The 16,002-nt window shown below is 44.3% G+C and overlaps 1 protein-coding gene across 45 annotated transcripts in view; it reads right to left on the bottom strand.

The window, feature by feature from the left end:
• Positions 1-16,002, bottom strand: part of ABI3BP (ABI family member 3 binding protein) — a 425,352-nt gene that overhangs the window by 223,688 nt on the left and 185,662 nt on the right. For all 45 annotated transcript variants that reach the window (XM_075590134.1, XM_075590143.1, XM_075590151.1 and 42 more), the window contains exon 3: positions 998-1,060. In XM_075590134.1, the coding sequence (XP_075446249.1) occupies positions 998-1,060 (63 nt within the window). The remainder of the gene's footprint in view (positions 1-997; positions 1,061-16,002) is intronic.

Raw genomic sequence — 16,002 nt, 5'->3', positions numbered from 1 at the left:
GAATTCTGTCCACAAAATGTTTTACATCAGTATCTCTCATACAGAATTTCCTGAAGCATTTCACAGTAAAATATGTAATCGGGACAGAAAATAATTTTTTTATACTGTATCTGAAAGGTCCCTTTAATTGGGGTTTGTCGTCTAAAGAAATTGTATCCAAAATACAGCAATGCGCGTTATAAATATTGGTGGGTTAAGGGCAGTCATAGCAAATTTGTGTAGTTACAGTGATAAGAAGCTCTCAGCTGTTTGTTAATGCTAAAATGTAAACTATAAGCTGCTTAGCACCTCTCCTGCTCTGCAGTCCCTAAATGACCCCTAGGGTAAGACAGTTTTGGTACATAACCTTAAAGGATCATTTGATGCCCTTTTTTACATTTATTATTTTTCGAACACAGGTTTGAAACAGGGGGTTTCTGGAGCTGAACCCCATTCATTTCAGCTCCGAGGACCCCCTGCTTCCCGATATGCAGACCTCCAAAAAGGGTGCCGGTATCTCGGCAAAGTTTAAAGCTCCCGCACCACTTGGGCCAATAGGAAGCCTCACCTGATGATATCACGGCTTTCTATTGGCCCACAGGGTGTGGAAGCCCTGAAACGCTGCCATTACGTGATCCCTGCTAGTTGAGTGGAGCAGCTACTAGCACCCCCTACGGAGGTCAGTATTTCCGGTAGCAGATGGCCCCGGAGCTGAAATGAATGGGTTCCGCACTGGAAACCCACTGCTTCAATCCTATGTTAAAAAAATAATAAATAAAAAAAGGGCATCGATTGCTTCTTTAAGGTTATGTATCAAAATTGTCTAACCTTATGGGTCATTTAAGAACTGCAGAGCAGGCTTAGATTGCCTTTTTAAGAGGGTAACTCTATATACAGTAGTCTGAAGCAGCCGTTTGGGCAATGTTCGGGCAACAATCCCCTTTGCCTACAGTGGGGATGTCCGGCTCACGATGCCCCGGACTATAGAGAATAAATAAAACCATGGGGACATTACTACCTTTGCAGGGTTTTTTCAGATTTTCATTTGGTTTCACAGCTATCAAATATCGCGATTCTGCATCTGAAAATAGACAATGGAAGGTGTTTTATTATTTATACCAAACAAACCATGTCACAGTACAAAAATATTGCAGATCTGGACGGCCATAGGAGCAAGTCTATATACCTTTTCCTTCGTAATATTATCATTAGACATTATTAATCATCTTATGTTTTACTAATTTTATTTGTCAGTGTCCACATAAATGTATAATTTCATTAAAAAAAATGCATATGCATATTTTAAAGTTTCATTAAACCAAATTTTCACAGGTCTCCATAAACAACTTAGGGCTTATTTAATAAAGTGCTCAGTGTAAAAATGCTGAAAAATGCTATTGCAAAAAGTAGTCAATAGGCCAAATCCACGAACCTCTGTTAAATGACATACCTAAGCTGTCAATTGTTTGGTGCTCCTGTTATGAATCAGTAAAAATTCTGATTGTGTGCCTAACAAAATGGCCAAAATGACTTTGTGCTGCAATCTGTGAAATGTTGCAGCTAAAATGTAACATTATATTACTAAGTGTAACACATTATTGTTACAACTTTCAGAGTAATAGAAAGCCTGCTGTTTGGAATATAGCAAAACATCTTTTTTGTGATAATTTGTTGCCAAAGGGCAAAGCTCAAAATGGTGCATGTAAGAGCCTGTTTCAAAAAAGGAAATGGATGTGACTTTCTAAATGGTTGCTGTAGTAACCAAAGGATGATCAGTACATAGAAAATCCTTACAAATGGCATTAGTAGTTAAAAAAAATGCAGACAGTATTATCTAATTCCACAGAACAGATTTATTTAAATTAAAAAAAACATATAGTTTTGCTTCTTTAACTAACATCGCGTTATTTACAGTGTTATTTCCCTCTCTTGCTCAACACCTGTTAAACACCTATTTTAGGATATTCGTGTGAGTAAGGCTAAGACATACTTAACGTCACATTAATGGAAACTAACGCAATGTTGTGCCAACTTAACGTGACATTAAGCTTACACTAATGAGATATACACCATCCATTGTTCTTACATATCGTTAGCATTGTGGCTATGCGTTAACCTTAGGGAGAATAACATCCATTATTGTTTTAGGTAATGGCACACAATGAGCCCTGATTTAATGGAGCTTTAGGGGATCTGAGTAGGGGGTTTATTCCTTAAATTGTGATGGTGCTTTTTGGGCCACTGTCAATTGGAAACTACAACTGAAGCATGTGGTTGTACTGTAACCTGATCCGCACTTTTGTAGTTTAATGAATAACCAACTATGTGTAAACACATTTGGACAATTAATGGGTTTTACTTGTGAAGAAAATAAAATCACTGAAACAAAATGTATTCAATTGACAACATAACGCAAGATGGTGGAGTATGTTTATATGATCAACTGGATCTAAAACCTATTATAAGGGAAGATGTTTATGAAGGGAATGATGAAAATGTAGAGACCTTGTGGATAGAAATTAGCAGTGGAGGTAAAAGTATAAAGAAAATGTTTGTGGGAATATGCTATAAACCACCAAATATCTGCGAGAGTGAGCAAGCTAAAATACTTTTGCAAATGAGAAGGCATCAAAACTGGGTCATGTTTGCATAATGGGTGATTTTAATTATCCAGACATAGCGGCCTATTCTAGTAGCTTCGATAAAATCACTGCCCAATTGAACAGTTTGGCATGTCTCCACCTCATGGCCTAACATTTGTGATATCATGATATTCAGAAAGAGTTATCGCAAGTCAGAAATCGTGAGGTTGGACAATGCCAATACCGCTCGGGATAGCAGTGTCCTTATCTCAGCCTTTTTCTATGTACTGCCCATGCTATCTGCCTGCGGTCTGTAAGAGCTGCACAGAGAGCTGCATCTCCCTGCACAGCTCGTACAGGTGATCTCACTGTTTTTATTTAATTTTAATAACACAGTATAGAAGCAGGGAGTCTCCGGAACGGAACCGCATTCATTTTAGGTCCAGGGACCCTCTGCTCCCCGAGATACAGGCCCCGGTATAGGGTGCCTGTATCCCCGCAAAGTTTAAATCTCCCGCATCATGTGACCAGCACATTTAAATAATACAGGGAGATACCGGCACCCCATACCGGGGCCTGTAACTTGAGAAGCAGGGGGTCCCGAGACTATAATTAATGTGGTCCAGCTCAGGAACCCCCTGCTTAATTACTTTGATATTAAAATCAAATAAAAACAGCTTCATTATCTTAGCGATAGTAACCGCTAAGGTAATGGAGGAGTTAACTCCACCCGAAATCCTCCAGGTTGGCCTAAACACCCACCCTGGGCTAAAGACCACATTCACACACTGCCTCTACCCCAATAAACTGGTATGTAACCCCTTCATTACCCCTAGCGGTTAGCCGCTAAGGTAATGAAGCTGCGTGTAAATGTATTTTTATTACATAGTATTGAAACAGGTGGTCTCCAGAGCTGATATTAATGCGGGACAGCTACGGAGATTCCCGGCTTCAATCCGATGCAGAAATCAAAATTTCTTCAGACACATTGCGGATTCCATCTCACCACCCTTGAGATGGCGAGATCAGAACCTGCGAGTTGCTTGCGAGTTGCAGCTGTGATGTGAATCTCGGAGAATTGCTCAATATTTGAAATAAATTGGGTTTTAGCATTTTTTTGAGCTCCCGCATAGTTTGTCTGTGCAGGAGCGCTACCGACCGGGGAGAAGCACTTCTCAAGTGAGTTTGGCATGTTATCGAAGCTTTCTGAATAGCTACACTTGCCAACTCTTTCGAGAAGCGCCCAAAATGCTCGATAAGTCACTTATCAAACTACTAGAATAGGCCTCATAGACTAGGGCAATGAGATTAGCATTACAACTAAAGGAAACAGTTTTTTTGGGGTGCTAAAAGACTATAACATTACCAAAATTGTTGAAGAACCAACCAGGAGAGGGGCAATACTGGATTTGGTAATATGAAACAATGTAGAAGTAATAACAAATATTCAAGTTCGGGAACATTTGAGAAACAGTGATCATAACATTGTCTGATTTTAAATAAAGTATAAAAAACATATTGTATGGGTTCAACAAAGACTTTGTGGCCTATTATATAAGGCTTCATAAAAAAAATCTCTGGGCCGGTAAAGCCACCAGTTTTTGTGAGCGTTGCTATTATGGTATTCAGAAAGCCTTGATTACCTGTGATAGCAAAATTCCCAAAACGGGCGAGTAGCCAGCAATGTGGTGATCGCCTCTCTCAAAAGGGGTCACCCGGTGATTTGTTTCAGCTGCAGAGAGAGCTGCACAGAGAGAGACGTCTCTCCCTGCGCATATCACGTCAACGATCGCAGGGTTTTAATACAATTTTGAATACTAGTGTATGTGAGCAGGGGGTTTCAGGAGCAGAACCACATTGATTTCAGGTCCGGGACCCCCTGCTTCCTGAGATACTGGCCCCGTTATGGGGTGCCGGTATCTCCTATGCATTTAAATGTCTCTATGGGTGCTCACAAGGCATTGGTATCTCACCCTACGTGTTTCACCAGGCTTTGGCGATACCCCTGAGGAAGCCAAAGCCTGGTGAAATGCATAGGGTGAGATACCTTTGCCTTGTGAGCACCCGTAGCGAAACACCAACACACACCCCTTACCTGTCTTTGGTGCCAAACCAGACCGGTGAGGAGGAAGCAACATGCGTGTCTGCTGTGCCAGCTAAGGACGCTGCAGCGGATCGGAGTTGCAGAAGAAGCAGAGTTTATACAAATATTGCTTTACAACGCTTCTACGGATCGTGAGGTCAACAAAGTGCCAGAAGAGGTAACAAACAGAGCATTGGACACACCATCAGACGGACACTGCGAAAAGTACTATCTGTTTATTCAGTGAGCAGATCTGGATGCTTCTAAGGATCCGTGTGTCATGCCGCCCTCTCCCCTCTCCCTGCTTACCCCGGCCCGCGAACGGGTGCTCAGCTTCCTCTGCCTCCTGCAACACGTCATCTGGGCCGTCCACCCCTAGCCACCGTAGTACGGGCGCATGCGCATTACGCGTGGAGGAAAATGCAGAATCTCCTGGCCCAGCCTCCAAGTTGCGCCCACATGGTGGCGTCATCGGTGCGTGGCGCACGCACGTGAAGCACGCATGTACCGCATCATCTATCTTCATCAGCAATCCTTCCCACACCTGTCTCCTGCACCACTACAGCCAATCACAGCCTGCACTGAGGACGTGCCTCCACTGTCTGTCTGTTAATTGGTTCCTCTCTCCTATATATGCTTAGCCGGCCCACTGGCAAATTGGCTGAGCATAAACCTTTGTTGTTTCAAAGTGTTCACTGCTACCCTTGCCTCCACAGCCTTGTCTTGAATCTTGGTTCCTACCTACTCTGTTCCTGACCCCGGCTATCTCTTGGACTCCGTCTTCTAAACTCCTGACCCCAGCTACCAACGATGATCCATACCTCTCCAACCCCAACCTCGGCAACGTACCACGACTATCCTCATCTCTGAAATCCTGACCACGGCTAAAAGTACCTGCAACGATCCGCACCTCTCAACCCTGACCTCGACAAGTATCTTGACTATCCTTACCTCTCCAACCCTGACCCAGCTACTTCGACCAATCTACACTCCAGACGCGGCCACGCGGCTGTGGATGGCGTTATATAGCTATCTGCACCTCGGCTCCGCGGTCACATCTTGTTTGTGGTGAGCACTCCGTTACAATGCTCAACATGGGACGGTGAGCAGTGAAGATGGATTTCAACACTACAATCGGAGTCCGTGAGTAAGACTGTGTAATTCTGTGTTACCTGCACAAACACTCACAGATATAGCATATATACAGCACATGCATCTTTAAAGAAAACCATTACTCATGATTGGGTATTAAAGATCAATTCAAGCAGCATAAAGACAATATATATATACCTCTGAGTGAAACAACTCCCATACTCACAACAAAGTGTATAACATCTTCAAGAATAATACAATTATTCACAAAAACTCTAGGCTGCCACACACAATCAACTTAGTGTGTGATTATATTCCATAACGTTTGTCAAAAAACTTCCTTCAACAAAAGGGGATTATATGTCAAGAAGTTTTTTTTTATAATTGGGCCATAGTGTCTAGTATTAATTAAATATATATCCGTTGAGGAGCAGGATATTTGGAAAATCAACCACTTTTGTACAACCTAGTGTTTTTTCATTCAATTCCACTAAGCCAAGTGCATTCTCTAGATTTAATTGTTATATATTTTATATTATTAATTGTGTATTGTGTAGTGCGGGTTGATTAAGCTTAATCAAGACATAGGAATAATTGTGTATGACTCTTGGTTAGGAGTTACTCAATTGTACTTATTGTATCATTTTTTTTAATAAAATGTATTTGTTTAAAACTGCATATTCAATTCCTTTAGGAAACTTGGTATACCATTAAAGCTTCAATATATTCATCAGTTCCTTATTCATGTGCCAGGGTGTTTCCCCTTTTCTAGAGCCGCGATTAGCCTCGGTAAACTAATTGAGGCTACTAGAAGTAGTTTCAGAACCTGCCGAAAAGTGGCTTATCACCGCTCACCTGGCGATGTGTTTTGGACGGCTGAAAAAATTGGCGATTCATGTCTTTATCGACCACTTATCGAGGCTTACAGAATAGCAGTAGGCATTTTGGCCGAAAAGGCCTCGAGAAGTAGCTTATAGAATAGGCCACTTTAGATTTGAGAAAGGCAGATTTTAATAAATGAAGGAATAATTTACAAGGAATACATTGGGATGAGGTTTTTGCAGGGAAAATGTAGAAGATAATGGGCAGATAAATATAAAAGAAACAAGTCTAAACCACTAGCTAAATAAACAGTTAGGGAAGGAAATGAAAAGGACAAGACAGGCATTTTGATTCTTATAGTTAGAAGGGATGGAGGCATCATATCAGAATGATAAGGAATGTAACAAAGTTGCAAAAGGGCAATCAGATTAGCAAACATTGAAAATGAAAAACAGGATTGCAACAGAAAGTAAGACAAAAAGTTATTTCAGTACTGTAATAACAAAAAGATTATAAAATAAAATAAAGGACCCTATCAGTGTAAGATGGGTAGGCAAATTATTGGAGCTAAGAAAAAGCAGAGGTATTAAACAAACTATTTGCCTCTGTATTTTCTAGGGGGGAATCAATTGCAATAATAGTACTGTACCACAGAAAAAAGCCATATTAGCAAATAATTGGTTAACTTGCTGTACTGAAAGCTAGGTGATAATGGTGAAAAGCAAGGACACAGACCTGTCTGAGACATGTGAATGTGCTCACAAGTGATATTTTCATTCTGAGGAAGAAGTTCATAGGTGGCTTGATAAAATGAAAGTAAATAAGGCACCTGGCCCCAATGGCATACACCCAAGAGTTCTCAAGGAGTTAAGTTCAGTATTAGCCAAACCATTACATTTAATATTCAAGGACTCCATTTCTACCAGCTCAGTACCACAAGATTGGCGTAAAGCAAACGTAGTGCCTATATTTATTAAGGGAGCTAGATTACAACCAGGGAATTACAGACCTGTAAGTCTGACATCAATAGTGGGAAACTACCTGAAGGTTTAGTATGGGTTAATATTCAGGAATACCTAATTGATAACAAAATTATTAGTAATAGCATGGATTTATGAAGGATAGGTCGTGCTAAATGAAATGTATTAGTTTTTTGAGGAGGTAAGTAGGAATTTAGACCAGGGTAATGCAGTTGATGTGATCTACTTAGATTTTGCAAAGGCTTTTGATACGGTTCCACACAAGAGGTTAGTGCACAAAATAAAGGAAATTGGAATCAGTAAAAATATTTGCATCTGGATTGAAAACTGCTTGAAGGATAGACAACAGAGAGATGTCATAAATTGAACTTTTTCAGGTTGGGCTGAAGTCGTGAGTGGAGTACAGTACCTCAAAGATCGGTACTGGGACCCATGCTTTTTAACTCGTTTATTAATGACCTTGAGGTTGGCATAGAGAGCAAAGTCCCCATCTTTGCTGAAGACACTAAATTCTGTAAGGTACTAAAATCAGAGCAGGGTGTAATTTCACTCCAGAAGGACTTGGATAGACTGGAAACTTTGGCTGGTAGAAGTCAGATGAGTCAGATAAATGTAAGGTTATGCATTTGGGAAACAAGAATAAACAGGCGACTTATAAATTAAATGGGGCAAAAATTAGGTGTTTACATGATGGAGAAGTATTTAGGAGTGCTTGTAAACAGTAGGTTTAGCAACAGTACCCAATATCATGCAGTAGCTGCAAAAGCCAACTAAGATCTTTTCTCGTATTAAACAGGGAATGGATGGAAGGAAAGTAAGCATAATTATGCCTCTGTATTAAGCATTAGTAAGACCACACCTTGAATATGGAGCACAAACGTTATGGAACTAGAAATAGTGCAGAGAAGAGAAATCAAACTAATAAAGAATGGAAAATCTGACTTATGAGGAGAGGCTAGCTAATTTAGATTGACATTACATTAAATATGAGGCGTCTAAGAGAGGATATGATTACTATGTACAAATATATTCGGGGACAATACAAGGAGCTTTCAAAAGAACTATTCATCCCAAGGGCAGTACAACGGACACAGGGTCATCTCTTAAGGTTGGAGGAAAGGAGATTTCACCAGTAACAAAGGAAAGTGTTCTTTAGAGCAAGGGGAATTAAAATGTGTAATTCATTACCCATGGAGACTGTGATGGCAGATACAATAGATATCTTCAAAACAAGGTTGGACATCTTTTTAGAAAGTTAAGGTATACAGGGATATACCAAATAAGTAAATATGGGAAGGATGTTGATCCTGGGACAAATCTAATAGCCATTATTTGGAGCCAGGAAGGAATTACATCCCCCCCTTATGATACAGCATTGGATGATATTTCACTAGGGTTTTTTTTGTATCAAAATACTGTAAATACAAATTTAGGAAAAGTATCTCTTGTCTAGATTTAACATAGGTTGAACTTGATGGACATGTCTTTTTTCAACCTCATCTACTACTGTATGTAGCTGTGTAACTGTGTAAAGATGGTAATGAGAAAAAGGATAACATACAACATTATAGGCCACTAGACATTATGTAAGGATATGTTAGATTTTTGGGGCTTTCTATCCTTACTGTCTGATTATAGTTTAGAGACCACAGAGCTCCGTTTACTCAACTATCACGTTACCAAAATCAGTAACAGACGTTATTTTCCTTGAAGTTAACGCATAATTATATGCTTAAATAATCGACGTTGAATATCTGAAGATCACAGGATTAATGTATTGTTAAGCTAGTACTACCTTGCATTAACTTCAAATAACATGGTTTTGAATGTCTTACTATTCTGGATCCAGGGTCATGTCTAGGGTATGAATGAACCCAGCTAGCTTCAACTCAGCCCTCTTTCCATAGCACAACAAGTCCTGTATATTTTCTTCACTTTATTAGGAAAGACAGTAGGGGAACCCCTGCTACAGCCTTAGTGAAATGATACTGTGAACGGTGCTTAGGGTATAAACTGTAGTGGATATCGGCGAAAAAGGACCCAATGTAGCACTCGGGTTCACATTCTGGGGATTAGTGATTGACTTAAAAACATAATCTTTATTAAACAACATATATAAAATATTGGTCCAACGATGTACTGAAGGTGAGTTGATCCTAAATATAGGAAGCCATATTGGCTCTGGATCAAAATAATAAATATGTGCCAGACGGTTTTAATAAACCACTGGTACTGTTGCAACACAGTAATCCTAATGCGAACCTGTGTAGTAGGTGATTAAAACAGGGGTGTCCGGGTAAGTACTGGGATTGCAGGTCACAGTGTCATAATGAATCTGTATTAGATGTGACCCAACTGATAAACATAAAAACAAATATACTATGTGTATCAGTGTTGGTATTGCTGAATCAGCTGCGCTTCTCTATGGTAGTATGCGTGCCCCTATCAGTGACACATGACCTGAGGTAACCCTCTGGATACTATACTCCTGGGGTGTATAGACCTATGTGAACCAGCGTGGCTATAGTCAGGGAATAATGTCCTGACTAAGGTTGTGGCAGTGGGTCAGTATCCCAGTGTTGGAGACACTGATAGTAGGGGCAGGTAGATAACTTTTTTAAAACAGAGAGCTGCGTTATAGTAGAAGCTGAGGTATACCTCACAGATGTACAGCAGCACACTAGCACGTCAGAGCAGCTATGGTGTACTGCAGGAGAGGTAACTCAGTACTTTAATACCGGAGCAATATCCCTTAAACCACCTTAAAGAGGCTAACAGTGACCGTCGGGGTTTATTAGGAAGACAGCAATAAAAACAGGCTCTTGTGGTAAGATGTTTGTGTTGGAAAGGTGTATATCTGTGGATACCTTGTAATTAAGGGCAGGTGAAAAGAATTGGCCTTGCCATAGGGGTGTAACATAAATGTACTCACAGGGATAGGGGTCAGGCTAAACTAACTGTCAGCAGGGACAGGGGGAATGGGAAAGCCCATTAACTTGGAGGACTGGAGATGTTGCCAGGGCAACCAGGGGTGTGACAGACTGTAAGGAAAAAAGGCAACATAATGTATCCATTCCATCTGCACTGGAAGTGAAACTGCAAGGAAAGTAACATCCAAATACAGCTAGCAGCAGAACTGCCAAGGAAAGGGGGGGAAGGTAAAACAGAGCAGGCTGAAATGGGTATTTCTGTTCCATGACACTTACTGTGACAGGGTGAAGTCAGGTACTTATGCCTGGGAAACATACATCTGAGTTCTTCATCCAGCATTCAGAAGGTTAACCCAGTAAGAATACTTGTGAAATTAGGAAGTAAGCTGAGACAGCTGACAACCAGCTTGATAAGGAGGCTAAAGCTTGTACAAGGTGGACAATGAACAAGGTGTTACGACCCCATAGGGCATATGTCTGTGTCCTACTTGGATGACATCGTCATCTATAGTATGCATTGGCAGTCCCATATAAAAAGGTTAAGGGCAGTTCTAACATCCTTAAGAGAAGCAGGGCTCACTGCCAATCCAAAAAAATGGGCCCTGGGAAAAGCCACTACCAAATATTTGGGCTATGCCATGGGGGGAGGGATAGTAAGGCCACTCGCCAGCAAGGTGGCTGCCATAACGGAAGTCCCAACACCACAGACAAAGACACAGCTCTGTGCCCTTTTGTGGTTAGCAGGGTACTACAGGCGGTGGTGGCGGCACCGGCCAAAAAGTCTGCCAATACCCCCCAATGGACTCAGAGGCCGCCTGCGGGCAGCAGTCCACCGAAGGCGGGGGAGCTCTGGCACGAGCGCCGGTGCTACAACTGCAACCGCCCTGGTCACATCAGACCAGATTGCCCGGAACCCCTGCGTTCTGGCAGACCCCATCAGGGGCAATGCACCCCAGCTGCGAAGCCGGTAGCCCGCGTGCAGGTGGCTTCCACCAAAGACTCCGGACCGGTCATGGAACCAACTCCCAGCGTGACGTCCCATGCCACACCTGTCCCGGTTTCATCGGTGCCTACAGCCAGGAGCGGAGGACATCTCAGCGCGGACCTGCAGCAGACGGACGGCCGGAGAAGACATCTCACAGTCGGTGACCGGCAAGCAGTCGGCTTGCTGGATTCAGGAGCTGCAGTGACCCTGGTCCGACCTGATATGGTCCGGCCAGAGGAATTGCTCCCAGGCCCTGGTATACAGATCACTGTGGCCGACGGAGAGCCACGTTTCCTGCAAGTGGCCAGAATCTTTTTGGATTGGGGGGAGGGCCAGGGTGTGCGGGAAGTAGGGGTTTTACCCGGTTTGGATGCCGATGTTCTTCTTGGCAACAATCTGGGACCGATGACCTGCACCTATGACCAAGTGCCCAAGCCCGCTGCTGTGGTGGCGGTTACCCAGAGCCAGACAGCAGCAATGGCGGTGGCGCCAGTCCCCCAGCCTTTGGGACCAACGTTAGCGGAGGGCGCAGAGGAGCCGGGGGAGGTAAGCCAGGATCAGTTGCAACCACAGACTGACTTACTGTTCCCCCTCACCCTTCCCCATTCTCCGACAATGACAATGACATGACTGGGGGTGGCCAGAATTAGGAGCCCAGCTTAGGGAGGCAGTGAAGACAGACCCTACCCTGGCCGGCGTGAGACTTCGGGCGTCCAAATCTCAGGCAGGGGAAGGCACTGAGCACTGCCTATGATATAAGGGAATCCTGTATAGAGAAGAAGGGAACCCAGGGATAGAGGAGGGATTGACCGGTAAGCGACAGCTAGTAGTGCCCCAAGGGTACCGACAGCAACTGTTACGGGTAGCTCACTCTATTCCGTTAGCGGGTCATCAGGGGGTCAGCAGAATGCGAGCCCGGTTATTACAGCATTACTACTGGCCGGGGGCATCTCGAGATGTGGGCACTTTCTGCCGCTCTTGCCTGCCAGCGAGTGGGTAAGGCGGGTGACCGTGTAAAGGCACCCCTGAAACCCCTACCGATAATAGGGAACCCTTCCAGAAAGTAGCGATGGATCTTGTAGGATCCCTTATGATTCCTAGCAGGTCAGGGAAGCGCTACATCCTCATGGTGGTGGATTTTGCCACCCGCTACCCTGAGGCGGTAGTGCTTGGCACCATAGATGCCAAGACAGTGGCAGCAGCTTTGCTGAACATTTTTTCTAGGGTAGGTTTCCCTAGTGAGGTCCTAACCGATCAGGGGTCGCAGTTCATGAGTGAACTGTTACATTGTCTCTGGGATGCATGCGGTGTACAGCACCAGCGCACTACCCCTTACCATCCCCAGACAAACGGATTATGTGAGAGGTTTAACGGTACCCTGAAGCAGATGCTTCGGACCTTTATAGAGGCGGAGGGGAAAGACTGGGAGATTCATTTACAGCACTTGCTGTTTGCCTACCGAGAGGTACCGCAGGAATCTACAGGCTTCTCCCCCTTCGAGCTACTATATGGACGCAGGGTACGTGGACCTCTGGACCTATTCCATGAGGGATGGGAAGGGGATGCTACTGCTACTGATGCTTCAGTGATCCAGTATGTAGTAGATTTCCGAGATCTGTTAGAGATGCTCATGGGGGTGGCCCAGGACCACCTCAGGGCCGCTCAGATCAAGCAAAAGCAATGGTATGACCTGAATGCCCGTAGCAGAGAATTCATCCCAGGACAGCAGGTGCTTGTTCTCAAACCCACTCGGGAGAACAAGTTGATGGCTGCCTGGTCGGGACCGTACCCGGTCATCTGAAAGGTGAATGAGTACAACTACGTTGTACAGGTAGAGCCTGAGAGGCATAAGACATATCACGTCAATAGCTGAAAGAATACAGAGCACCGAGTATGGGAGCAGTAATGGCCATTTGTAGCCCACTGCTGGAAGATCCGGCGAGCAATGCTCTGCCTGATCTCCTAGGGGAGGCTAGGCAGGGAAACACTGTGGAGCAGGTAGAGATAGGGGCACAGCAGGTAGAAGCCAGGGACATGCTAGCTAAGTATAGGGCCCTCTTCACTGACATGCCAGGGACCACACATCTCACAAAACACCCAGTGCACACAGGGAATCTGCAGCCTCTGCATAAGCACGCTTATAGAGTGTCAGCAGAGGTCAATACCAGTATGGAAAGGGAGATAGAGGAGATGCTGACCCTAGGGGTAATTACTCTGTCCCAAAGTCCTTGGGCAAGCCCGGTAGTTCTAGTCCCTAAGAAGGACAAGACCACCCGGTTTTGTGTGGACTACCGCTTGCTCAACGCTGGTACAGTGTCAGATGCCTACCCCATGCCCGCATGGATAAGTTACTGGATGAACTCGCGGGGGCAAAATATCTGACCACTATGGATTTGAGCAAAGGCTATTGGCAAATCCCACTGACCCTGGAGGCTAGGGAGAAGTCAGCATTCATCACTCCAAGTGGCCTCTATGAGTTTTTGGTGATGCCATTTGGGATGAAGAATGCCCCGGCTACCTTCCAACGCCTGGTCAATAGGTTACTGGAAGGGATGCAGAGCTATGCCAGGGCTTACTTAGATGACATTGCTGTCTTTAGTAATTCCTGGGACTCCCACTTAGGACATGTAGCTGCGGTGCTGGATAGGATCAGGGAGGCTGGGCTTACCTTGAAACCCACTAAGTGTATGGTGAGGATGGCAGAGGTCCTGTACTTAGGGCACAGGGTTGGTGGAGGGCACCTCAAACCAGAGCCAGCTAAGGTAGAAGCCATAGTTCAGTGGCCTGTTCCAAAAACCAAGAAACAGGTCATGGCATTTTTGGGCACCGCAGAGTACTATAGGAAGTTTGTCCCACAGTACAGCGCCGTGGTCAAACCCCTGACTGATTTGACTAAGAAGCAATTGCCTGTGCTTATCACCTGGACTCCTGCCTGTAAAACGTCTTTCCAGGCACTGAAAACTGCGCTTGCTGGGCCCCCCATACTGGCTGCCCCAGACTATACCAAACATTTCCTCATACAGACTGATGCCTCGGACTATGGCATTGGGGCTGTGTTGAGCCAAGTGGGGGACGACGGTAGAGAGCACCCTGTGGTGTACCTCAGCCGAAAACTACTCCCCAGAGAAGTGGCCTATGCCACCATTGAGAAAGAGTGCTTGGCCATTGTGTGGGCACTCAAAAAACTCCAGCCCTATGTGTATGGAAGGGCTTTCACGGTCCTCACAGACCACAACCCCCTGAGTTGGCTGCAGAGGGCATCAGGGGAGAATGCCAAGTTGCTAAGGTGTAGCTTGGCCTTGCAAGAGTTTGAATTTACCATTCAGCACAAAAAGGGTAGTGAAAACAGCAATGCTGATGGACTTTCACATCAGGACTATCCCTCTGAGACGGAGTTCATTAATGGTGCCAGCAGTGCCCCACTCCCCGCTAGGGCCAGTGGGCCACAGGTCACCCATTAAGAAGGGGAGGTGTAGAGGGAGAGGGGGGTTGGCCCGGTATTAAAGGGGTTGCACCCCATATGGCCACCCCCTGACCTCACCAGGGAGGCAAGGGGTTAACTGGACTGCGGTCCAGGAATGTGGCTTACACCTTGTCATGTCAGGAAAATGTATGTTCCCCTGTTCCCATGTTACATTATAATCCTGTATTTTAATGTTTTAAAGTGCATTTCTTTATCTCCAGTTCTGGAGGTCGCAGAGAGTTGATATTTGGCCAATGTGTGAAGTCACTGTAGGCATTAAAAACTGGCAAATTTCGACCCACTTAGCCCACCAGAATGGAACTTATTAATATGTGTAGATATTAAAGTGTATATGCATGGTATTTTGGATCTGCTCTGACAATGCAGACTCCATCTGCTATGCTAATAGGCAGTGGTCGACAAATCACCAAAAAATCTACTCACCGAACAAAAAAAATCTACTCGCCACCTAGTACCACACATGTGCTGCTTGGGCCAATAGGAGCTCGCCACGATGTTAAATCCACTCGCCCGGGGCGTGCAAATGTATAGGTTTGTCGAACACTGCTAATAGGTCATGAAGGGCAGCCGGCTGATTGAGCCTAAGCACTGTGATCAAAAGTTAACTGCCTGATTGTTTACACTAAGTACTAATCAACCGACCAAGTACTAATCAGCAGACTCTGCCACTCTAATTGTTAGCTGAGGGTGGAGAATCATCAAACTGGAGTGGTTTGTAAGTGTTATGTCTACACCTACAAACAATGCAGATACTTCATTTGGTAGACTGGTCGTTGCCCCTGATTTAATTATGGGGCTACCCTTGGAGTCCCAGTACACATGGGCTAATTAGCTGGGGGGCATGGGTTAATCTGTGTCTCCACGTTAGGGATTAGATACAGATAATTGTTCACCAATAGTCTGTATTCAATGTTAAGAATAGGGTTACACAGGTATATAAACTGTGTCAACCCTACAGTTTTTAGTTCTTCTTCTGATACCATCTTGAATGTTACAGGATTGCTGGAGAATTGCTAGCTGATACTTCTCCATCCCCCAACCCTAAGTAAGTGTTACCTTCTTGTC

Source organism: Ascaphus truei, chromosome 3 (genome assembly GCF_040206685.1).
Source record: "Ascaphus truei isolate aAscTru1 chromosome 3, aAscTru1.hap1, whole genome shotgun sequence".
In the NCBI taxonomy this organism is placed as follows: Eukaryota; Metazoa; Chordata; class Amphibia; order Anura; family Ascaphidae; genus Ascaphus; species Ascaphus truei.
The sequence above is the reverse complement of the archived record's forward strand: the minus strand, read 5'-3'. Positions and strand labels throughout refer to the sequence as shown.